The sequence below is a fragment of the Oenanthe melanoleuca genome, chromosome 11, assembly GCF_029582105.1.
Source record: "Oenanthe melanoleuca isolate GR-GAL-2019-014 chromosome 11, OMel1.0, whole genome shotgun sequence".
In the NCBI taxonomy this organism is placed as follows: Eukaryota; Metazoa; Chordata; class Aves; order Passeriformes; family Muscicapidae; genus Oenanthe; species Oenanthe melanoleuca.
The window spans coordinates 12,160,758-12,186,113 of NC_079345.1; the positions used below are offsets into that span (position 1 = coordinate 12,160,758).

General features: G+C 39.4%; 2 protein-coding genes across 3 annotated transcripts in view; one reads left to right on the forward strand and one right to left on the reverse strand.

The window, feature by feature from the left end:
* Nucleotides 1-1,216: 1,216 nt before the first annotated feature.
* BRD7 (bromodomain containing 7) lies at nucleotides 1,217-14,758 on the forward strand. Its single transcript, XM_056500472.1, has 17 exons — nucleotides 1,217-1,347; nucleotides 1,678-1,886; nucleotides 2,284-2,413; nucleotides 2,811-2,868; nucleotides 3,974-4,118; nucleotides 5,257-5,367; nucleotides 5,715-5,899; nucleotides 6,638-6,761; nucleotides 7,337-7,412; nucleotides 7,929-8,036; nucleotides 8,627-8,759; nucleotides 9,512-9,623; nucleotides 10,787-10,843; nucleotides 11,677-11,788; nucleotides 11,934-12,077; nucleotides 13,151-13,294; nucleotides 14,236-14,758. The coding sequence occupies exons 1-17, from the start codon at nucleotides 1,299-1,301 to the stop codon at nucleotides 14,298-14,300; spliced, it is 1,962 nt and encodes a 653-aa protein (XP_056356447.1). The 5' UTR covers nucleotides 1,217-1,298; the 3' UTR covers nucleotides 14,301-14,758.
* An 898-nt stretch (nucleotides 14,759-15,656) lies between these two features.
* The window catches only part of ADCY7 (adenylate cyclase 7), a 60,290-nt gene continuing 50,590 nt past the window's right edge, over nucleotides 15,657-25,356 (reverse strand). For both annotated transcript variants that reach the window (XM_056500470.1, XM_056500471.1), the window contains 9 exons: nucleotides 24,943-24,981; nucleotides 23,398-23,555; nucleotides 22,134-22,215; nucleotides 21,431-21,586; nucleotides 20,591-20,737; nucleotides 20,048-20,155; nucleotides 19,214-19,328; nucleotides 18,562-18,686; nucleotides 15,657-18,446 (listed from right to left, as the gene is read on the reverse strand). In XM_056500470.1, coding sequence (XP_056356445.1) covers nucleotides 18,300-18,446; nucleotides 18,562-18,686; nucleotides 19,214-19,328; nucleotides 20,048-20,155; nucleotides 20,591-20,737; nucleotides 21,431-21,586; nucleotides 22,134-22,215; nucleotides 23,398-23,555; nucleotides 24,943-24,981 — 1,077 coding nt within the window. In that variant the 3' untranslated portion in view covers nucleotides 15,657-18,299. The remainder of the gene's footprint in view (nucleotides 18,447-18,561; nucleotides 18,687-19,213; nucleotides 19,329-20,047; nucleotides 20,156-20,590; nucleotides 20,738-21,430; nucleotides 21,587-22,133; nucleotides 22,216-23,397; nucleotides 23,556-24,942; nucleotides 24,982-25,356) is intronic.

A 25,356-nucleotide genomic window follows, 5' to 3' on the forward strand; every position in this document is an offset into this window, starting at 1 on the left:
GGGTCTGCGAACACAGCAGGACTCAGGCCGGGTACTCGGGTGATGGAGTCACCGTCCCTGCGGGTGAGGCTGCATGCGCTCTCAGCGCCAGGGCTGACCCGATCAGTCACAGGAGTGACTCCAGGGCACAGAGGTCTTTTCCAGCCTCAAGGATTCTGTGTCCCGTGAATCCTGCCTGTTCCCAAGGGTGGGATGAGTGGACAGAGATGCGGGCACAAGGGGCAGGGATAGGCCACAGCCCCCTCAGGCCGGGAGCAAGGGGCACCGCGCTGCCTGAGGGGAGAGGGCGCGGAGGCTGCGGCAGGGGCGGGACAAGCGAGATTCAGATCAGATACCAGAAAAAAAAAAAAAAAATCACTATTCGGGTGGTCAAGCATTGGAACAGGCTTCCCAGGGCGGTGGTGGAGCCACCAGCCCTAGAGGTGTTTAACAGGTACGTGGGTCTGGCTCAGGGTGGTGTGGTTCAGGGGTTATAGTGGTAGCGCTAGCTTGACAGCCGGACTTGATGACTTTAAAGGTCTCCTCCAGCCTTGAACATTGTATGATTCAGTAGGATGCCGTGAGGGTTCCGGAGAGGCGACGCTGCCCGGGGACAGGAGGGGGCTACTCACAAGGGAAAAGCTCGCCTCTTAGAGGCACGGAGCGGGGACGGAGGCTCAGGGACAGCGGCTCGGGGAGGGCGGAGCGGGGACGGAGGCTCAGGGACAGCGGCTCGGGGATGGCGGAGTGGGGATGGAGGCTCAGGGGTCGCGGCTCGGGGATGGCGGAGTGGGAATGGAGGCTCAGGGACAGCGGCTCGGGGATGGCGGAGTGGGGATGGAGGCTCAGGGACAGCGGCTCGGGGATGGCGGAGCGGGGATGGAGGTTCAGGGACAGCGGCTCGGGGATGGCGGAGCGGGGATGGAGGCTCAGGGACAGCGGCTCAGGGATGGCGGAGCGGGGATGGAGGCTCAGGGACAGCGGCTCGGGGATGGCGGAGTGGGGATGGAGGCTCAGGGACAGCGGCTCGGGGAGGGCGGAGCGGGGATGGAGGCTCAGGGACAGCGGCTCAGGGATGGCGGAGCGGGGACGGAGGTTCAGGGACAGCGGCTGGGGGAGGGCGGAGCGGGGATGGAGGCTCAGGGGTCGCGGCTCGGGGACCGCGGGTCCCGATCCGGCCGCTGCCCGCTGCGCCTGCGCGAGACCTCCAGAGCGGCAGGGGGCGCTGCCGGCCGCCGCCGCAGGCCGCGGGCCGCGCGGGGCCGGGCCGGGCTCCGCCTCAACAGCGCGGCCTCTCCCGGGCGGGCCGGGCCGGGGCCATGGGGAAGAAGCACAAGAAGCACAAGTCGGACAAACATCCCTACGAGGGTGGGTCCCCAGGGGGGTGGGCGGGCAGAGGCCGCCGGGCAGCGCGGCCCGAGGCGGCCGCGGGCCCCGAGCCCCCAGCGGCGGCCGCCCCGCCCCGCCGGGCCCAGCGCCGGGGCGGTCTGAAGGCTCCGCGCTGAGGCGGCGGGAGCGGGGCCTCGCTCCGCCCGCGGGCCCGGGGTCCGCAGATCGCGGCGGGCTCGGCTCCGCGCGGGGGAGAAGCGGCTGCAGGGACTGGGAATGAGGAAGAAGAGGAGCGATCGCGCGGGGTTGTTGAGGACGGGAATGTGTTCTGTTTGGTGCTCACACAGCTTGTTTCTCTGCTGCTTTAAGAATACGTAGAAAAGCCACTGAAGCTGGTGCTGAAAGTTGGAGGAAATGAAGTTGCTGAGCTCTCCACTGGAAATTCGGGACTTGATTCCAGCCTCTATGAAGACAAATCTGAACATGAAAAACACAAGGACAGAAAAAGAAAAAAGAGAAAGAAAGGAGAAAAGCAAATTCCTGGCGAAGAAAAAGAGAAAAGAAAGAGAAAAGTTAAGGTACGTGTTCATGCTACTGCATTGTAGCAGAAAAAATGTTTTGAGTTTCTCAAGATTTCAAATCGAAAGGTCGGCAGATATAACTAACTTTTATCCTTAAACTGGAATACATTCAAACTTGGTGTGTGAGGCGTTACTGTCTCTTTTTTAAAGCATTCACACCAGATTGCTGTCACATTTTCTAAAAAACTAATTCAGTGATACATTGCATTGTATGGCTAATTATTTCCATGTCCAGCAGATGGAGACAGTACATAAAGAATACAGAATTTTTAAACACAAGCTGTTCTTATTTTTTAAACGTTGTGAATTTGGTTTGAAAAATCTAGAGAGCATTATGTGTGGTAATAATGCAGGGTTTGCAGGTGCTCTTACATTTCCATAACAATCTTTCCAGGAGGATAAAAGGAGGCGAGATCGAGACCATGGAGACAGTGAGGGAGAACAGGAAATGAAGTGTCAGACCCCGGTCAGAATGGAATTGTCACCAGAGAAGCCACTGACGAGCACTTTATCAAAGCAGGAGGGTAGGGGGAAAAAAGAAATTTCTTTTGCTATTTCATGTTTTTTGCAATTGACTCACTTTTCATTTTTCTTTATTTCTGTAGTGAGTGACTTGACGTTTTGTTCCATCTCAGTGTTTTTCTCCATCTTGTGCAAAAGTTTGGAATTAGGTTGCTGTACATTCTTTTGCAGAGTGGTATCTAGTACTTCTGTCAGAGTGAGCAGAATGTCAAGTAAGGGCAATGAGAAAAGTAGATCCTCTGCAGGTATTGTGGGGTTTGCCATTGTATTCTTTTCTTTATATGAATTCTCAAGGTGCATCAGTTTTGTTTAGTTGTTTTCTAGTATCTTAGAAGTTCCATACCTTGTGCAGTCAGTTCTGCCTCACACCTCTTCTCCCTCCCCTTATTTTTGGTCTAGAGGTGGAGCAGACACCACTTCAGGAAGCTCTGAATCAACTCATGAGACAGCTGCAGAGGTAATGTCTGTGCTACAGGCTTGCAGAACTGTGAAAATAGCATCCAGTAAGGGAAGGGGTACACACAAGGCTGAGTGAAAATATTATTGCTAAATATATTGCTGTGAGTGCTATTCTAGGAATTAAAGTGCTAGTTTAAGAAAGTGTACTTAGAACTCTTCAGCTTAGGCTTCTTGTGAACACCTCTAGTTTCAAGTTCATAGTAGTTGTAAAAGGTTTTCAAAACCAGGAAAATTTTTCAATAAGGTGATGCTTTCTATTGGGGAACATTTTGGACAGAAGGCACAAGACATTATAATTAACTTGCCTAAGTTTCTTCTACCTTGAGTTCTCCTATTTTAGCATTATTTACTATAAAAAGGAAGTATGCACTTCTCTTACTGTTTTACTATCCAAATGTCTTTTGGTTAAAACAATTGAGTCTGCAGTTCTTTCAAGTAGTCTCTTTTTTAAGATACTCTTTAAATCAAGAATGATTATCTGCATCTTGTGCAAGAGTGGTTGAAAGATCTTTCCCTTTAGCTGTCTCACCAGGCTGAGCTTGAAACTTTGCTAGTTTTTTTTCTCTTACCTGCAAATTTTCAAGACCTAGGTGTAGTGTCAGTTTCAAGAAACTTCAGCTATCAGAAAATGCCTGTGTTAGTTTTGGCTCCTTTCCTGTGCATACAAAAAGCAGCACTTTTGATTTTGAGTCCTGTCTCTTCCCTTCTAATAATTTCTGAGTAAGCGATGAATGACAAGAATATTTTATGATATACATTTCTTTTCTTTTTTTAATTCATTCTAATATGGTACAAAATGCCTGTGTTAAAATCTAAAACCTTAAGAAAGGTCTGAGTTTTTTTCATCTTTTTGGGAAGACAGGTAGTTATCAAAATACAGAAATAACCTCTGAAATACATTTGTAGTACTTTTTTGGCATATGGGTTTGCATATGAGATCTTTTCAACCTTGAAAGGGAAAGATTATGCTGACACAAGCTATTTCTCTCTTTGTAGTTCTGATTTCTTTTCAGCTTAGTTATTTCCTTTCTGTTTAATACCAAACTCAGTATGTCCTTTGTTATAAGTTGAAACATAAAAAACTGTCTTTCATTTCTTAACAGAAAGGATCCAAGTTCTTTCTTTTCATTTCCTGTGACTGACTTTATTGCCCCTGGCTATTCCATGATCATTAAAAACCCAATGGATTTTAGTACCATGAAAGAGAAGATTAAGAACAATGGATACCAGTCCATAGAAGAATTAAAGGTAATGCCTTGAATTTTGTTTTTGACTACAAAGATGTATTATGCTCAGTTGACTTGAAGGCTAGTATTTTATGGGAATAGAAAGATGCCAAAAAGAGCCAGTACTTCTGCTTCAAGAAATGGTTCTTGAATTTTTGTGAGCAAGTAAGTTCTGACAGTAAAAGAGAAAACACTTGTGGTTGGTAAATGTTCATCTCAGAAAGATGCAGGTTTCAGGTTTTGTGCAGGATTGCCTGGAATCTGTCAGTTTGTCCTTCAGCTGTTATTTTAGATTTATTACTTTTTGCAGGCTAGTCTGGTCATGGAGTGAAGGCACCGTGAGCTTGGTCCTGTTGGCTGTTCCTGGTGCTGTAGTGTACCAATGGCTTCAAGGGCCTGTTTTGAAAGCCTTCTAAAACTTTTAAAACATAGGGGGCCTAGCTTTGTTTAGTTTTCTTCATCAGAAATACTCTAGTTTTTTACTGGGCTAGATGAGGACCTGAGAATTGTAATTAACAATTAGGCAGATACTAATTAATAGTATTGGTCGTATTTTCTTGCACATTCTTCTTTAGATCTCAAAAACTTAAGAAGAATATTCCCTATTGTAACAGCTGTTTCTGGTTAGTTTTAAATTTTAACTTTGTAAATAGATGAGAATGTAATAAAACGTATTCACCTTCAGAGTCTGCAGCAGGTATGGGAGTGCAGTTTCTAGCTCATTTGAATTTCAAACAAGCATATATTTCTTCATTGTAACTAAAACTTCGGGATAGTTTTTGTAATAATTTAACTTTGAACTGCAGCTTTTCATTGTCTTTGTTATGTTGCTTCACTTTGTTTTAGTGATTGCTGATTGGCCAGGAGGTGGGTAGTTGTAGCTAAGAGGTCTTCCCTTAAAACTTAAAAAAAAACTACAAACAATACTGAACACTTTGGAATACTTTAAGGATGTTCGTTGGGTTGATAATCAGAGTCTGAAAATGAAGTTACATACTTATCCCTGTTTACATTTTTAATAGATTTCTTAAACTCATTCATTAAAAGTATTCTTCTAAGTTTTTTTCTCTAAAGCCCAAGACACCACATTTACAACAAGAGTATCAGTATAGTATGCTGTAAAATTAACTTTCATTCCAAAATTATTAATGTTTGAACAGGATAACTTCAAACTGATGTGTAATAATGCAATGATTTACAACAAACCAGACACCATTTACTACAAAGCTGCAAAAAAACTGCTGCACTCAGGGATGAAGATACTTAGCCAGGTAATAAAAACACCAACCAAAATATTAAAAAATATACTGCTTCTTTTTTTTGATCCCTGTTTATCCCCTTTTAGAGGGATCTCTTGAAAATTAATAAAACCTTGCTTGGTATTTGTCAAATGCTTGTATATTGGAATATAAATAGTACATTGTTTAGTACTGCTGCCAGATCAGTCATTGTAGAAATAATTGCAGAATTGTAGAAATAGTTGTAGAATAAGTATTTTACCTTTTCTGTTTATATTTGCTAGTGTAAGAAAGAAAAAACTAAATTAGAATTATTCTCTATGGGTAGGTTACAAAAAATTCCTTGAAGCAGCAAGTAAAAGGATTTTGATGTTATTTAGGAGAGAATTCAGAGCCTGAAACAAAGTATAGAATTCATGGCTGACCTGCAGAAGACAAGGAAGCAGAAGGACAAGGCAGAACTGCAGCAAACTGGGGAAGAGGAAAATGGTTCTGGGAAAGACAGAGGAGAACCTATGGATGGTGACACCAAAGCATTCAAAACACCCAGCAAAGAGCACAAAAAGTGAAGTATTATCTGAGTCATTATAGGATACACCTTTTAAATGCTACAGAAACAAGATGACTCCGGGGTTCAGTGGATGTGGATTTCTTTATTTCTGGTACTGCTTAGACATTTTCATCTCAAGGGATCAACACATCATCACCTACTAAAATCAAATAAATTTAGAATAATTTATGATACAATAATTTTTGCTTGTAGGTAACCTTGTACTACTCATCAGCTCCATTCCTTCAATTATTTTCTGTTTTAATGTCCATTTCATGGAAATTGTATAGTTTTGGGGAAAGCTTGAAAACATGTTTTTAAACATTTTGGTACGAAAAGCCACATAACCAATTTCAATTACTTTTTGTTTGTTTGTTTACATAGTAGTTGTATTTGAAACATGCAGCTGCCTAGCTACAGAAAGTGTATTTTCTGAAATAGCTTTTCATATCTAGAAATACTAGATATGAAGATGGTAAATATTTAGGTAAATAAATATTGGATACTAAAATTAGGAGTATCTAATATACCAAGAGTACCTTAGTTTTGTGGGAGACCTTAAACCTTTGTCACATGCCTTCCCCAGCTGTATTAAATACAGTCATATTCAATAGCACTTTTTTTGTTTTTAGTTGTTTTGCCTACAAAACCAGGTGCAGAGTTGGCTAAAACAATGTTGTCACAGTATCCTGTTGTGTTATTTAGCCCATTGGTGTTCCAGCTAGTCCCTAAGTTGTGTGGGTATATTCACAGGAAGGATAAAGACCTGCTTGAAGATAAATTACGAAGCAATAGCTTGGAAAGGGAGCAAGAGCAGATTGATCGGATTGTTAGGGAGTCAGGAGGCAAGTTAACCAGGCGCCTTGCAAACAGCCAGGTAAGCACTGGGGGATTTGGTAGCTCCTTTCACTTTTCCATAAACCAGGTTTCCTTGAAACCTCACATCTGCTTTTACTTTTATTGATCATTTATGTAACATCATAAGGTTAAAAAAAAAAAAGTACTATTTGAATGCATGCTGAATTTCATCAGCAGAGTAAGTTGAGGTCAAATTTTCAATAAAGTAATAGGGTAAAGGATGAATAGTAGAAGGGTCAAGAAAATAAATATGACCTGCAAAAATCTCATAGTTCTGAAACAGACACATACCTGATCAAAGGTTATTAATGTTGCAGGAGAAGGAACTCTGTTTGGTAATACTATGCCTGTTTCATTTTCTACATTTTTTGTCTCTTGATCTCTGCAGAAACATTACTATTTATCATAATATCTTAATTCTTTGTGCCTATACCAATAATAACGTTATCTAGTGAAGGTAAAAATTTAGAGCAGCACTCACTTCTGAGTGACTGATTTCTTCTTATTGCTGCAGATAGAACAGTTTCATTAAATGTTTTAAAGACCAGGAATTTCAAGTACTGTGTAAATTAAAATAGTCTAATCTTATTTCAGTGTGAATTTGAAAGAAGAAAACCAGATGGTACAACGACTCTGGGCCTTCTTAATCCTGTTGACCTTGCTGCAGGAGGTAAGTTGGCACAGTTCAGGTAACAAGCCACTTCACATACCTTTGTAGAGACAGATGAGCAAATCCTGGCCAAGAACTGAATGCCTCTTTCCAGTCTGATAAAGATCTGGATTGGAAAAGCTGCAGCTGAGGGATCATGTAGATGGGCCTCAGCTGTGGCTGTTGTTAGAACAGCTGGTGGGAGCCCTCAGTGCTGTTGCTTCTCTGGTTTGTGGAAGCTGTGAAAGAATGCTTTTGCTGCTGAAGAAGAAAAAACTGACTGCTGGAGAATTTCCCAGGATCCTCTTATTTCTGGTCCATGTACAGAGTTCAGTGTCTGCTAACCCAGAGGTCACAAATGTTTTAGAATAAGGAACTGTCTGGGTCCCAGATCATTAGTATGAAGCCTTTGGATAGGAAAGCACACTTTGAGAACCATGTCCTGTTTATTTTGAGTTTTTAGCCATGGGTATTAAATGAGTTTAGTCATCTTCTTATGCCTTCTCTGTTTCTGTGTTTTGATATGTCCTATTGCAGAACCAGGCTACTGCCCTGTAAAGCTGGGAATGACAGCAGGAAGGCTTCAGTCAGGAGTTAATACATTACAGGGCTTCAAAGAAGATAAAAGAAACAAGGTTACTCCAGGTAAGTGCTGATTTTTAAAAAAAATATAAATCCTTCTTCTTATATAATCAAAGTGCACAACTTTGGAAGGAAGGATTTCTAAAGATAAAGCACATTTTTAGGTGTCCCTGCCCATGGCAAGGGAGTTGGAACTGGATGATATTTAAGGTCTCTTCCAACCCAAACCATTCTATGAGTCTTTGTATCTATGGTACAATTAAACAGCAGATCACAGAGTTCAGATAAGTTACACATACAAAAGAGACAAGGTACTTCCTTTTAATCTACATAGAGAAGATAAACTACCAGATAGAGAAAGGTTTTTGGTAGCTTTAAAAGAGCAGGGGGGAGCCTAAGAACCTTTTTCCAGCATCAGACCATTCATGTTGTGCTAAGGCACAGTGTTAATGGCATATTTGCAAATACAAATGCCTTTGGTTTAGATGTTATTAAAAGTTGTTACATTGTGAACAGATGGTGTTCTGTGAAGGCTTGTTTTTACCTTAAGAAATACATTCCTTTACAGTTTCTTCTTGGGGATTGTTTTTATCCTCTCGTCTATCTCATGCATGCAAAGCAGGGTAATAATTATTGCTATTGTTATTCATTAGTGACATACTTGAATTATGGGCCCTTCAGTTCCTATGCACCAACATATGATTCAACGTTTGCCAACATAAGCAAAGAAGATTCTGACTTAATCTACTCAACATATGGGGAAGACTCTAATCAAGGATCTTCCAGGTAATGCAGCAAGCAGGACAGCTCCCATGGACAGAAGCAGTTATGTACAGCTCTGTGCAGGATGGGCTGGTTTTGCTGTGGAGTGATGGCCTAGCTGTCTTTATAGCTCACAGGGGTTTGTTTGTATAAGAAACAAATACTCCAGTAGAAGAACCTGCCTCTAAAATGAAATTAACCAAGATGGAAGAATTTTGATGCTGCTGATTCCTAAGAGTACACTGTCTAAACCTGGATGTATTTATAACTGAAAGACTCATGTTCAAAGCCAGAAAAATATTGAGTTGTAGAAATGTTTATAAAAACTGGGGGTTTTTTTCACATTAATTAGTGCCTTGAATGAGATGCAGCTTTGTAAAAATAATTCTATTGATTTATTATTCTTGATTATAAAAATTTAAAAGCTCTTTATTTTTTTAAAACAGAATTTCACAAGAAGCAGGCACAGTGATACAAATTTTAAGGAAAGCGAAGAATACTTTAGTATAGTGTAAATGTGAAGGGCCTATGCAAGCTTGTTTTTGTGTTGATGCAGCTGCCTGAGACACTACATTTTTCCCAGTGTCCCATTCAGAATGGATTCCTCAGCTACAGAAGGCAGGCATGATCAAACTAAAGCAATCCATTTTGATCAGATCCTGTGCTACATTGTCTGTTTTCTGTGCTGTACATACTGGCTTGACCTTACGTAATTTTTTTACATTAAATGTTTGATGTGAATGTAGTTACCTTAACTACTATCTTTATTCTTTCAGTATTCAAGATTTTTTTATGAAATCCCAGGATTATCCTCTCTTAATGGCTGATAGTTTGCTTGATGTTCTAACTAAAGGAGGACATTCTAGGGCTCTCAGAGAACTAGAAGTGGTAAGAGTGGATTTGTGTACTATCTGGTCTTTGGTTTTAGCACACAAGATCTAAAGCCAGAGAATGATGATGCTGATCTTATTGATGGGCTGCCTTTTAACTGATAGAATTGGAAAGTAAAGACTGGTCTTTGCCTCCAGTAGCAGGATTTTCTGGAAAGAAATTATTGTATTGTTAATTAGTGAATATTAACATATTCACTATGAGTATGAACATAACATAGAGGTATAATTACCCATTCTTTGTCCATTATCCTATACCCATTATCATTAGCACCTGTTTCAAGACTAATAAGCAGTTGTTTAAAAATGAGGTGATCATTGACAGGCTTTTTTTTCCATTAAGATTTTATCACATTCCTAGCTGCCACTGTTTTTTAGTTCAGGTGAATTAATATGTAGTTTTTCCCTTTATTTGGTAGTGTGCTTTTAAACTCAAACATGCGCTATATAAAAATACTGAACAGTGACTCTTCAGATTCTTAGGAGATTCCAGTCCTGAACATGCCAAACATAAAAGGACTCAAATGGGCTCATTTGATAACCTTAACTTAATTGACAATCTAAGAATTATTTTAAAATCTCCTCAGAACAGTTCCTGTTAACTAGAAGTCTTGCTTTGCGTTTCAGATCAATGCCAACTATTGAAATAAACAGATTGTAGTCTTTTACTAATGGGTCAAATATTACCTAAATTAATAGCAGAAACAGTTCATGGAGCTTTTTGCCTCAGTTCACACTTTTCCTTAGCATTACAGGTTTAGCTCTTTTCTTGTACCCAGTAGTGGCACTGTCAGGGTTTGGCCGCTTACTCTTGGCACTATTAAGAAAAATACAGTTGCATACAGAACAGAAAACATTTTAGCCTCTAATAACCACCCTTCCTCTTCTTTCTGCACCCCAGTAAATAGTCTCTGATGTGACATCGCTGTGAATTTTGCAAAGAGCAATAAAACCTGAGCTGAAAAAAAGTATTTCAGTAAATATTAATACCCCAAGAAAGACCCTAAAAAATTTATAAGCATTATAACTTGCTTTACAGTGAAAGCACATTATGACATTGCAAAGGTTACTCCCTTTAGAAATACTGCATCTTGTAAGATTTTACTTTGAATTTAAAAGAATATTTTTAACACCTTCTTTAAAAATCCTTTCTATGTTCAGCCAGTGGAGGAGGCTGAAGGCCCACAGGAAAGAAGTGATGCAACGAAAGATGCAAAGGTAAAATTTTTCTGTATTAATTAACTTCTCCAATCAATCCGTCCAAGCTATAAAATGATATAAAATGGTCTAAAACTTTCAGCCCTGTACAACAACACTGAGACTCTGACAAGCTGTAAATCTTGTGAAAATGGTGTGTCCCTTTGTAGGCATGAGGAGAATAAAGTTCTCTAAAACATTAACTTTTAACTGAATGTTAAGAGAACTGGAAGAAAATGCTTATATATTTTTGTTTGTGATTGTTCAGAGCTATAGCTTTGTTTCTGTCTTAATCTGGTTTTGTTTAACATGAATTTGTCATGTAAATCTAAGATGCCACATGATATGTAGCAGTCTCATAAAGTTCTCACTTTGTGCCCCTGTAGGCAATACATTACAGACCTTAATTCATTCCACCCAAACTTTGCTCAATTAGAGAAAACAGTTCTTGGGCCAGGGCTGCTCTCCTGAAGCATCTCCTCATCTGCAGGCAGTGCCCAGATTCCTTTTGCATTTTTGCCTCAGATCATTGATAAAATCTCCTTTAGGTGAGCTGAAGGAATTTTTAAACTCTTTTTAAATTGGGATGCTGGTCTTAAGTTACTGCATCATTTGTGCATATCCCAGTGGTTTTGGCAGATGCCATTTTCTATTTGTGCATGAAATAGAATAGTAAACATTAACTGTAGAACAGCAAGTTTTACAGTGTCTTCTCAGCTTTCCCTCTGTATGTACACTTATTTCTGTAGAGCAGACTAACCTTACATTTGTGTTCTGATCTTCCCCAGACAATTTTGTTGTTTCAAGGCTGAGCTAAGTATTACCTAAATTATTACTTCTTAATTTTTTTCCAGATTATGGAAATTGATATTGCTGCCAGGTTGGACGCCGCTAATAGCGACAGACTCACAGCTCTAAAAGCAGTTACAAACTTCGGTATGCCTATGGAAGAGTTTGATTCTGAGGGTGAGTCTTCTTGGTAGTCATAGTTCTGATATATGTCTGTAACTCCTTTAGTTTCTCAGTTCCTTACTACATTTTATATCATAAAATAAGTAAATAACTTTACTTAGATCTTAATAGTCAGGACTTTGTTTTTCTCTTTAACCAGAGGCTGAAATCTTCCAGAGGAAACTTGATGAAACAACAAAGCTGCTCAGAGAACTCCAGGATGCTCAAAATGAGCGACTGAGTACAAAACCACCCCCTAATATGATTTGTCTTCTGGGTCCATCTTACAGAGAAATGCACTTGGGTAAATACACTTTTTTTGATTATTCTTGCGGAACTGATGAAGTCCCAGCTGGTATCAACTCTAAGTAAAAAAAATCTCAAGGGCTGTAGGGCAGATTATGTGCCCTGTTAGGCCTAGAGAATGTAATTTAAAGTTTTTGGATTTACAGCCAGATGAAAATCTTGAATAGTAATTACAAGTATTTCCTGTTTATTCCTAAATGTCCCTAGAACTGATAGAAGCTTCTGTATTCCAAGGGGCAGACAACAGCCAGTAATTTCATGAGTTTTGCAGTGTCTTTCAATGGGGATAGCACAAGTATTACCAAGTTCTTATTGCAAGGCCAGCTTTGGTCCAGGATGGATCTGGTTATCAGTCTATTGAGTTACTCTAATTAATACCAGTCATACATTCTTTAGTTATTTGAGCAAACCTGCTTGTCTCTGAGATCAGCTACACAGCTTGTGTTAATGGCAGCCCTCTAAGATAGGACTGTGTGCAGAGTGCCTGTTTGGCAAGTAAGACTGGCTTGTGCAATGCTATTCATGGTCTAAATTAAACCACACTGATGTGATTAGATAAATTCCCCATTATTGAAGAAGTATGACCAAGTTTATACCGCACCAAGTCTAAACTAGACCAAATACTGTCTTTTTTAAGTTTCGCTACTTAGAGCTTCCTTCTTGAGGGAAAACTGCATTTGTAGCAACAAGAACAGTCTCTATATCCAAAGCTTTGTGCTGGATCCCAAAATCCAGCAATTACTAACACCAATGCTGTGTGGGTGCCACCAGCCCTCTCCCAGCTGCTGTGAGTGTGGCCCAAGTTTCATCAACTTACTTTTTAACTTCTGGTGTTTCCTGATGGCAGCAAGCCTTGGGCAGCAGCTGTTTCATTCCTCATGTTCTTCTTAACTATCTCTTGGTTGTCCAGGATGTCTTGCATGGCTGCACACAGCTCAACACAGCTCTTCTGGTCTAGAAACATTATTTAATACAGTTCCTTTTGTACTAAATAATTAAACTGTTTGCAGGGTGACCCAGCAAGTTGGTGTCTATATATAGTACATAAACACATCCTCTTATCTTTCCCAGCGGAGAGAGTAACCAATAACCTGAAAGAACTGGCCCAGCAAGTGACTCCAGGTGACATTGTCAGTACCTATGGAATCCGGAAAGCAATGGGAATCTCGGTTCCTCTACCTGAGACAGAAGACAGCTGGGTAGATTTGACAGAGGGTGAGTATACAAAAACATCTTGTAGCATCTGTTCAGCTGTAATAAAACCACATCTGCAATTCCTTAGATTGGCTTATGGCAGAACTTGCAGTAGTGTGGTTCCAATTTTGAGTTCTTCTCTCCTTTTTAAATTCTGTTTCAAATGGAAAGTTGCTGCCTTTGGTGTCAGTCCAAAATGAATCTTTTGTGTGTATGGAACTTTGGTTCAGCTACATGGTTTCTTTACAATCCATCTTACAGCACTGCCAGATTTTAAAGCTCAGTTAATTCATTCAATTTTAGTTTTTCCATTTTGTGTGAAGTTGCAAGAGAGTTAAAATTCCTCACTTGCTAAAATGAGAACATCGTGATTCCTCTTCTCCAGGATTTTGGCTGTGCACTCCTTTTGCTTAGTTTGGCCAGCTGTTGTGCTTTGGAAGTTAACAGAGTGAGTTCAACTCATATTGTCCAGCCAAAAGTAGTGGCTGTTTTTGCTGGATTAGAGGGTCTGGTCAGTGGAGTCTCAGTGCCAGACCCTGTCCTCCCTCATTTACAACTTGCACAGCATGAGAGTGCCCAGAGTTGGGGTCGGGCAGGAAGAATTTCCTGTCACAAAACTTAATTCACACAACAAATTTACTCAATCTGTGATATTGAAAGTTTTCATTAAATAACACTTCAACTGAAAGAGCATGATTAATTCAAGGAACACATTCCTATTTTTAAGGAAACTGCTCAAGAAATTTCATTGTCAAAATTATTGAGCCTTTTCTTTTCCATAACGTTAAACAGAGGCTTTGTAGCAGAACCAGCTGAAACAGAGGATTTTCTGGGACTGGGACTAGCTAACAAAGGGCTACCTGCATAAATATCAAATTACCTGAGGCGTGCTCTGCTGTATATGCATGTCTTTACTTGAGCATTCTGTGGTCAGTGACCTGCTATCTGTTATAAACTTTCAGAGTTTGAAGAGCCTAAAAAGACCATCACTGTCCCTGAAAATGAGTGTGGTGCAGTTACAGGCTGAAGATTCTGTTCAGCTTACAGCTGTTTGTTTGATTCTGTTTAAGAACCAGGTAAACGTCCTTCAGGTGCATTCACCATGCGTGTTTATTGTGTGTTAAACTACTTTTGTTTATTAAATTTTGGAACAGATGGCTTTTGGAAGGTTTGTATTAGTTAATTCTGCTATGTAAATGCACTAAATTATTCTTTTTGCGTTCTCTACTATTTTTAAGCTCTTCTGCCACATTTAAGTTTTCCTAAATTACCAAGTGTCTGGAAAAGTCAAGCTGTAATGAAAACGTGCCTATATACGGTGCAGGGACTCAACCAAAAGTTTCTAGAAGCAATGTATAGACTTGTCTCTGAGTCTGGTTAGTGCAAACGTCATTAGTGTCTGAACATGCTACTTCCCCTTTTTAAAATTACTGTGCAACTCCCATGGACGTGAGGAAGAGAAATAAACTTTTTGTATAAAACTGATGCAGTGTGATGAATTAAAAAAAGCTCAGCTTTGTGAGACTTTGAATGTGGATGAATCTCCTCTTAGAGAAACCTTGCTATATACTTACCGTATCCTAGAACTGGAGGGCAAGCTCAGACCACAAGTGAGACTAACAAAAACCCACCTATTGTCAGCAAGTAAAAGTAGCCCTTCAGTCCATGATTCCAGTAAAACCCTGGAGTCAAGAGGAATGAGCTGTAGGGTTCCAGCCATCCCTGCTGTGTGCAGTGACAGGGAACTGAACTAAGAGGTAACTTAGAGACCAAACAGCATTGTGAATTCCATCTTCTCCCCTCAGTCTTATGGCCAACATCATTCTTGTTTCTTTCCTCCCTTCCTTCCTCTCTAGCAACGCTGCAGAAAGATTTGTTTTTAATCTTTCAGAATTACTAAAATACATGACAAAATTTTTAACTGTCAGCTTGGGTTTTCTACAGTAGATTCAGTCATCCCAGAAGAATTAATAGTCACCACTGGAATTTTTTCAGTTCTAGGTAATAGCAGCTGAATTATTACTCCAGGGAATGATTTTTTTCCATTACTACATAAATCATTTTCATGCTGCAAGAAACAGACAAGATTCAGAGCAAATGTGCCATTCAAATCCTTACTGGCTCTTTCCATAGTGTCTCATTGCCCACTTCTCACCTTTTAGATGGTGCAGGAAGTGGCTGCCAGGGACAGAAATATTGATATTTCTCATCAGCTGTTGAAGACTGGCATGTCACTCTAAGCATTTTCTAGAGGCAACATTTTTAAAAAAGATAAATACCAAGTTTAGTTAATGAGTAAAAACAGTCTCATTAAGTCTGCAGCACTATGAAAAATACACCTCCTTCTCATGGGTATCTTCATCAAAATAATTGCAAAACCAGACATGTTTCAAGAAGTTTTTTATTTCATAATAAAAACAAAAGTTTGTTCTTTAAAACAGATTCCTAATTCCAGATGTTATTAGCTCTTCAAATCAGATACAGTGCCATTTTTTCCATTTAAGAAAAAAGAATAATGCTGCAAGGAAGATTTTTCCACCAAGATTGTTTTCTTAATGTTAAGTTTCACAGTTCACTATCAGAAGGACTGCTGAAAACAATTATTTCAATACAGTTGCTTGTTAAATTGAACATTTTCTGTGGTTGAATATAGCTCTCATATTATACAGTTCCAGTTCTGGTGAGAAGTTAGTCATCCTCTTTTTCATTACACACAGTTTCTAACTTCCCCAAGAAGGCTGTGTACAGCACACCAAGTGAGCATTCTTTTTAAACCTGCAACCAAACCCAACTCCTTCCCCTTTGGAAGCTGCAGCTCTTCCTGCCACTTCTGCAAATGAGGTTTGAGTTGAAGTTACACCCAAACAAGCTACCAGCCTGACAGGCAACATCATGTAAACAAAAGCATTTCAAAATGCTGTTACAGACAGCAAATGTTGTTTCATAGATAACTTACATCTACAGTCTATTAGTTCTGTGAACAGGAGCACTTCAGAGCCAGCTCTATTTATAGGCTTAATGCACTTTTCAAAATAGATTAATGAGACAAATGGACACTTTACCTAACATGACATCAAAGACTGCTGAAAGGAGCCTTTTACACATGCATGGTCCTGTAAAACAATAAATATCTCAAAACAAATGCTTGCTGAGCACCTGTAACTACAAATACATAACATACAAGAGTAGCAAAAGCTGTTTAAAGGTTTATTCAACAACACTGACTTGCACTAACACGACAGCAAATGTGACACATCCTTCTTCAGCAGAGCCCATGCCTGAACCAGACAACTTCAAAATCAGGTTTTCTTACTTGCTGTTTTCTGGTGGAGACCTACTACACACATAGATATGATCTACATAATTGACAAAGACTACAAGCACAATTTTTAATCCACAGTTGGACAATATTTAGGTTTGTTTCTCTCTTGAAACATATTCACTTCCTCTTCTAAAGAAATTACACAGTAATTAGAAAGCAGCAGTGATGCACAGGACTGCTTAAACACTTGTCCAGGATGGGCTGGTACTAAACCCAGAAGCATTAGGAAATGCTGTTTGTAGAGGAGTAAAGCTCAACCAAACAGGTGTACTCACTAATCACTGTGCTGTCCAGCCCTAACATGTGGTGTATGGGGAAGGGGGGAGTCCATCCTTGGTAATGGACATAACTGGGCAAAAGATGTTAGCCTTACAGATTACTATCATCTCCAACAGCAAAAAGACTAAGAGAATGCAGTAGGTAAAAAATGCCAGTAGAGAAATTGGCAAAGGCCTCTAGCAGTTTAAAAACCTTACAAACTAATTTACACCATGTCCACAATGATCTTATGAATGCTCTACTCATACTTCCAGTGTTGGGGCTCTGCTGAAACATTTCCATTGTGAATACGTTTTTTCCATATATCCTTTTGTAACCTTCAAAACCAGTTTATGAATAAAACTGCATTGTCTTTAAAAGGCATAGAAACCAGCCAGTGGCTAGGCAAATTGTAAAATAAGAACAGAAAAAAATTAAACAAACCCCACCACAGACACAGTTCCGTTTATACAGTATCTACTACTGTTTCTAATACTATCCTAGTAATTCTGTTCTTCAGCTTCCTAGCAATTCAGAACAGATTCTTGTTTCTTCCCTAAGTGCCCTCAAGAACACAGCATAGAATCAGAATTCCTGCTGGGATCAGCAGCAGCAGCTGCTCTCAGAGCCTGTCCCCTGTGCTCCTCACCATCACTTGCACTTTTTGAAATTTAAAGTAAAAAATTTAAGATTTATCATGACAGAACAAAATGCACATGCAGATACTAATTGCAGAGAAATACAAAGAAGAATATATAATATAATGTAAACATGCTGAACTAGATGAAAGTTATTTCTGAGCAGCTCTTGGTCATGAAAACATCTGCATAGCACAATGTACTGCCATGGAAGGAGGTGAGGGTGGTGGTGACCCCATACTGTGCAATTCAGGTTTTTTCCCAAAAGACCTCAGCACAGTTATCATGTGATACACTTGAGTGTCCTTGGATTCCTCTTCCCATTACTCAGCTGTCTTCTGCTGTGAAGTCTGTTCAGCATTAAAAACAGGATAGGCAGTGCCCTCAGTATCACTGCACATGTCAGGATAAACACAATACTGTAAGCAGGTATGTGTCAAGCAGGCAATGGAATGTTTTAACATGAGAATGAGTTCTACAGTGCATCCACACCTGTTGTCACTGGAGCTGTTAAAACTCCCAGTGCAGTAAGGAAAGCAACTAGCTGAAAATGCTTCATGGCAATTCCAGGTAAATCTTCAAATTACTTCAGGCAAAAGCAGTCTTTTTCAGACTGACAGTTGTGTATCTTCTAGGAACTTCTCAGAATTCTTTATTTTAAAAAAATTCTCTCATCTTGAGATGTAGAAGAGACAGGAACAGTATATACATCTTTTTAGAATAAAGTCCTTCACATAAGGAGGGAAATTCTACGTCTTCACAGAAGGGAGACAGATCTAAGTCTATTTTGATTAACTTCATTGTAGCCTCAGTTCAGTCCCATGCCTTGGAATTTGGCTGTCTCAGTGCAAACAAAGTAAGTCCTCAGCTCTCCCTTGCCTTTGACATTAATGAGTCCCCTACATTCACATGAGTATCCCAGCTCCTGTAGTATTTTGCTTGTTTCTTCTGTGACCTTTGTGTGAAAAGAATTGGAAACTTGTGAAATTCTTCTGATTATTCACATTAAAGCAAAATTCCACAACCAATTATAAATAATGCCTTGGACATTGTAAGGCTCACAGTTTTACCTGGATCTTGCCAAGCTCCCCTGTGCTCTCCATTCGGCTGGCAACATTAACAGTGTTGCCCCAAATGTCATACTGAGGCTTCCGGGCTCCAATCACACCAGCAATCACCGGGCCATGATTGATCCCTGTACAAACAAGCAGGTGTCATTACTGAGGTAGAAAGGGGTATGACTTCCAGCTTCATTCTTAGCTGTAGCTTCAGGGGAAATAAAACATCCCAGAACTTAACTCTGCAGCAACCTTTCTAGCGATCAGTATTAGTACTGTTCTATAAATATTCATACTGAGGCTCAGGAGATGTGAAGTGACTCACTCGTTGCAAAATGGGAAGTCTAGGGCACAAAGCAAAATTCTTCCTCTTCTACTTTTAATATATAGAAATGAGCACTGTAATGAGAATACTGTCTTTAGTCAACAGTCACTAACAGAGTACTTCACTCTTCATCAGTATCTTTCATTTCCTCCAAAGTCATCCAGCTGCACTCTTCCTGCTGCTCCCTCCAACTGATGAGAAAAAGGCCATCCGTAGAGGAGCTTGGCCTGTCAGAAAAGTTGACCAGACAATCCTGCCTTTGGCTATTCAGCACTTGGACCTACATCATCCTACCTCGTTTATCACTTGTCTGAGCTGTGTCCCCACACCAGAACTCACCAACACGCAGGCGGAAATTGTTGAAGGAATGTCGGTTGATGCCATCCAGTTTACTCATCAGGGCAATTCCATACTCCACCATAATCCCAATGTGAGCATGCTGCCTTTCCCTGTCCTGTGCAAGTCATAACACTGTCAGGCTGCTACTCCAAAGCAGTACTAGATACAGTGTTAATAAGGAGAGCACTCATCATTTTAAGAGCAGAACTGCAGAATTTCAAAACTCCATTAAATTCAGCTGGGATGGCTATGAGGCAACAAGCGTGATATGATTAAATTTTATAACAAATTAATGTCTGTCCCTTTAGGGTTTCAGCTTTAATTTTACATATTTTGGTTATATTATTATATGCATCTTAATGTCATACATAAACCTGCTATACTGAAAATGAGCCAAAGAAATTGGTGTTAATTCTTCTGGGTGACAGCTTCAGACCTAATGTGGCACTTGAGAATTCTCTTTCTGTGCCTGTTCTCAGGTATCACAAACAGCCTACTGTCCAGTTCTGAGACCTTTTCTTTGGCTCCCTTCTTTGACTCCCCTATTATTAGACTGCTTCTGTTATGCATCTAGGAATGTTAAACTATTGAATCAAAGATGAAAGATGTAGAAAGTATGCTGGGATTAGACTGAATACCTTAATTTGGAAATAAAATAGAACTAGGAGATAAGTAGTGAATTCAGCAGGACACAATACAATTTTGTCAATTTTTTTTCCATATTTTAGGAAGTCATCCTTCATGATTTACTTTTTCATATCATGTTACATTTTGTTACTTTGCACACACCTATGCACCCACAGAGTACTGAAGGCAGATTCAGAGCCAACATACCTGATTGTTCTCCTGGCCTGGTGTAACACTGAGACCAGCTGCTGCCATGTAAGTGCTTCCAATTGTTTTTATTTTTTCAACACCACTAAATTTAGGTTTTAACAAGAGCTGTTTGAATGGAAAGAAAACAAAAATTTGAGACTTTAATACCATATTTCAGTGTAGTATTTAACCAGAAATCTTATACTATCTACCATAAGCATTAAACATCTCTAGCAATACTGTCACTCACATGAAGATTAAATACTGAGAACTGATTTCACAGTTTTGCTCTACCCACTCACAGGAGAAATGAAAGCACTGAAGTACTGAAATAAAGTCCTTAAATTCAGGACTTTCAAAGCATATTGCTAGTGGATTAGATGACATACTTGAAAATCCCAACCAGATGTGAAAATATGTTTCAAGATTGCAAAGCTGAAGTCAGAAAATTAGTGCAGCATAAAAACAGTTTTCTCCCTCTCTAATGCTCACAGATCTAGTGAAACATATTTTTTGCAGTAGATATGTAATCCAGTGCATTTTTGACAGAAGCTTAATTACCTCATCAAAATCAGCAATGATTTCATTTAAGAGCCTCAAGCATTCCAAGCCTTCTTTATTGACATCACATTCAGTGTAAAACACCTTAAAATCTGGTACTGATGCAAACATGACACAGACACAGTCATAGGATTGATGGTACCAGTCCTAAAGGAAAGCAATAAACCCACACACGGTCAGCAGCCACATTCCCCCACAGGTACTCACACTCATGATAACTGTTTGTAACCAGTAATCAAATTGCAGCTTTCCTATGAGGTCAACCACATCTCTTACTCTACCAGAAACATTAACAAAGTGGATTTGCCTAAGAAAAAGCTGAGATTTCTTAAAGATATCTTAAACATTTTCATCTGCTTGGACATTGTCACTCTCTGAGACACAGCATTGTTCTCTCTGATGACATGCTGGCAGAATGAGATTTCTTTTAAAAAACAAAAAAACATTATCAATGAACTTCTCTCTAGGAGCTACTATTTGCTCCACAACTAATTTCCCTAAAAACTATGACCTAGCCTCTCTGGTAAAATCAGACTTTGGAAAGCAGTAAATTTCATTTACAATTAGAGAATTTAAATTAATTAAACTGTGCCAAACTTAAACTGTGTCCTGAAGTTGAACTACTAATTCTGAGAACAGATTTCAGGGACTGACACTAAAAGTTTCCAATTTTTTCGAGGCCATCTGGTTAACAGGTTCTTGGGTTTACAAAGGTTTTGGAATACAAACAAGAGGCAAAGATGGCAGAAGTTTACAGTCTGTGTTCTTTTTCACCTCATGTGTAATATATATCACAAAAATCCAATTTGCTGTCCTTCACACAGGAGAGACTCAACACACCTCATTTCGTTTTTCTCCAATGAAATATGCAGCAACGTGTGCTGGAAGTACATTTTCCAGCAAAAGCCTGTTAACATTCTCCATAGTTTCAAATTGTTCATGTTCTTTTTTAAACTTATTCTTCCACAGACAATCCAGTCGACAGTAATAATCAATCTGCAAAGAGACAAAATATGACAAATTAAATCCATAAAATAACTCACAGAAAAATATTAGGCAATTTTCTCAAGAAGTGTAGTTGCAATAGCTTCTTCAGGGCCTTTTGAGTCTATATAGTTATGAAAAATGTGATTTGAGAGCAAAGGTCAGAAAAATATGAAGCAGCCACTACGACCAAATGTCATTTGGTACCATCAGATATATTTACCAAAATGACACTTTAGTGATATGATTATTTTTATCTTGAATTGCTATGTTGATTTAGAATGAATACTGTTATATAAATACAGATAGATCAAAACTGGAAGAACCAGGAAGTTCTCATGTCTGTGATGCAAACACTGTTGACAACTAAAAAAATGTTCCCATCCTTTCACAGAAAAATTTTTTCATTACCAAAAATTAATTATGTTATCTGTAAGACCAGAATATTTAAAAAAAATTATATACTAACTTAGAGCACAATTTCAAGGAACATTTCTGCAGTTTATTTAAATGAACTTGCTGCAAGTTAAGGAACTGTGATTACGTTTTAAATACATACCTGTTTTGCAAGTAAAACTAGGGTTATGTAAAACAGAACCAGATATAAATTAGTCATTATCCTTGGCTCTTTGATGAAAAACCTGAAAATAAGAGAGCAATACAAAGTCATCTGTATGCTTTAAGAAAATCTGCACGATGGAGGGCTGGGGTGGGAGGGGAGGAGAAGAGGCTGCCCAGACTTGCCCCACAGTATCTCTGTTCATTTGTGCCAATGGCTGGCTGGGGACAGGTCCTGTCCTAGCAATGAGAAAGGATTATCAGCCAGCCCAACACATGGAATGATGCCTTTCACATCAGGACACTCTGGGTGTTGAAACCTTGTTCAGTAGCTCTTGTAGTGAGATGCTCAAGTAAACATGGCTTTATCTTAATGGAGCCGTCTTAATTTCCACCAGAATGAGTTTCAGCTCCCGCCCCACACCACCTTACAAAAACACACCCAACAAAACCTTGAGGCAGGAAAAGAAACTTTCTTTTTGTGGAAGGGAAGACAATAACAAATTAAAAACCTGAATTCCTAAGACAAAGACAGCAGTTAAATCATACCTGTATCTGAATCACCACTCATATTTCATAGTAAGATCAGTCTTACCACATCAATTACTTTCTACAAATGCAAATTAAATTATCATATGAATGATTAAGTTCACTCGAGCTTTTTTAAGGTGTGCTGACACATTACAGCCCCTGCAAAATAAATTTGTTCTAATCTTCAGCTATAGGACTATGCTGAGGAATCTGAGTAATACTAAAATACTAGCAGTAAAGCCTTTGCATGTGATTTCTCTTCAGTGTTTTCAGTTTCTGCAATTAGATCAGGTAAATTGCTGTTACTTTTCCAAATACCTGCACTTAGGTTAGCAGATGAAGAGTTCACCATCCTATTGACTACCAAGGTCTCACTAGCACAGCTTGAGCCTCAGACTTTTAGCAAGGCTTTTCTGCATAACTTAACATAAGCTCAACCTTACTATGCCAATAACATTCTACTCTCTAGTCCTTAATGTAATCCAAGGCTTCTAGAGATCTCAGAAGCCACATTACAGAAATTTTTCAGAGAACATACACTATTTTTAGAAAGAAAAGAAAAGGTGACCTGGTCTAATAGGATTTCCTTGTTGTTAACTTCACAGAAAGGTTTGCAGTGTTTGGCTTACATGATTTTGATATTTCAGTATTCATATATTCAAACTATGTAAGTGCACAAAAATCTAGCACTTCCTTAAATGAAATATTAAAGGATGAGAAACTTTACAGTGCACCTGGTACTGTTGCTGTAGATGTCTTGGTGCTGGAGGGTGTTAAAAATGATGAGGTAGACAGTCACAGCAATGGACAGGAGGAGAACTTTGAGTTCGAAGCTCATTTGAAGAAATACCGAGCAGGCAATGAACCCCAATATACAGCAGTAAGCAAAATACTGTAAGAGAGGAATGTAAGGAGCCTTTCCATTATTCAGAACTTATGTCTAGGAGATGTTCAAACCACACAAATGCTCTGAGCTCGTGGTCACTCCAATTTAAAACAAAGAAATTGCAATCACTTAAAGCTTTACTTTTAATGGTGCTAAAAGGATGAACTTAATATTGATTTTAGTTTACTTTTTAATTAGTCATGGGTAAATGAAAATATTTAAACAAAAAAAAAAATTCAACATAAGTAAGCAATGCCACATAAAAACAGAAGCATTGAGAATTTATCTCCTGAAGCTTCTTAATTTAAGCAATTATTTATTTAAAGTTCAAGACTAATCTGAAGTAGGTTCATAGTCCAATGAACCAGCTCTGACCCAGCAAGTCCAGCACTCTAATCCTGTTCTGACTGTGCTTTCCCACAGTAACCCAAAGCAGATTCCCCCTCCCACTCCAGTAACACGTGGAGACCATGAGCGCTGACCCAGCCTTAGGCACAGCTCCTTCACAGGAACTTTGATGCTAATAAACATTATCAAGCAATGGCCACTATCCCCATTATGGAATTACTGAGCACTTTGCCAGGGAGATCCCAGCTCGGGCATGGTGTCTGAGGTCAGCCTGCAGCTGGCAGCACCAGACATGGTGCCAAGTGTGTGGTGCAGACAGGATTGCTGCCTGCAGCCACGGGCACAGCTCTGAGGTGCTCAGATGGCATGCTTTAGTCTACAGGCAGCTCCAAAACTACCTCAGCTTCTCTCCTTAAGAATTCATGTCTCTTTATGCACAAAGCAGTTTTCCCACCTGTAATAGCACAGGTCTACCACGGAACTGTGAGATTCTTGGCTAAATAATTAATATTTCTGCTGAATTGAATGAAACCTGAACAATTTATGAGGCAACTCCTAACCAGAGCCCACATATAACACATTATACCAACTCTGTTGTCCTAAAGGCATTGGAGTCTACCTCCAAAAGATATCAAACACCCTCCCTCCCTCAAGCCAAACCTCTGAAAAAGGAACTACTATGTAGAGAACACCAACAGAGGTCTGTCAGCCACTTAAGCCCTTTTACTCTGTAAACACACTTTACTGGGACACTTACAAGTATAGCTCTCATCTTTCAGACTCAAATATTATCATCACCCTGTTCTGCTGATTTTTTCCTTAAAGTTTTAGACCTACCTCTAAGTCTGAAATTTCTAAAAACTGTAAAGCCATACTTTACTCAGCACAACAGCAGCAGCTGAATAATCTTGATTTCATTAAGATTTTTTTCTGCTGTCAGATACCTAAAAAAGCTGCCTTTTACACAGCAATGGAACCTGCCATTTGTCAGTAATACACACAACATTCAAAGATCCAGCTTAAGTAAGATTCATTCACTACTTACAGTTTCCTCTATGCAGGAATGAGTTGTGTTTCCAAAAGTCTGATTCACAAACATGCAAGAACAAAAAATTTACCAGGTGAGTACAACATGCATTTTATATGTGTAACTTATCATTTTTCATAAGCACCTGAACAAAAGGCTCCTCACACAACCTGCTGCACGTAATTCAAAAATATGTCCATCATCTAATGGGATGGCCAGGTGACAAAGAAGCATCCCAAACATTTGGATGAACCCAAAATAGAACACTACTTTGACATTAAAGACATAGAAAGTAAAATAATACTTTTGTGTCACTAGTAAGTGATGAATTTACCCTTTCAAATAAGCTGAAAGACCAAAATAAACCAAAACTTCTTTTTATACATGAATACTATAGACTTCTGAAAATCCCTAAAGGATGCACAAGAAAGC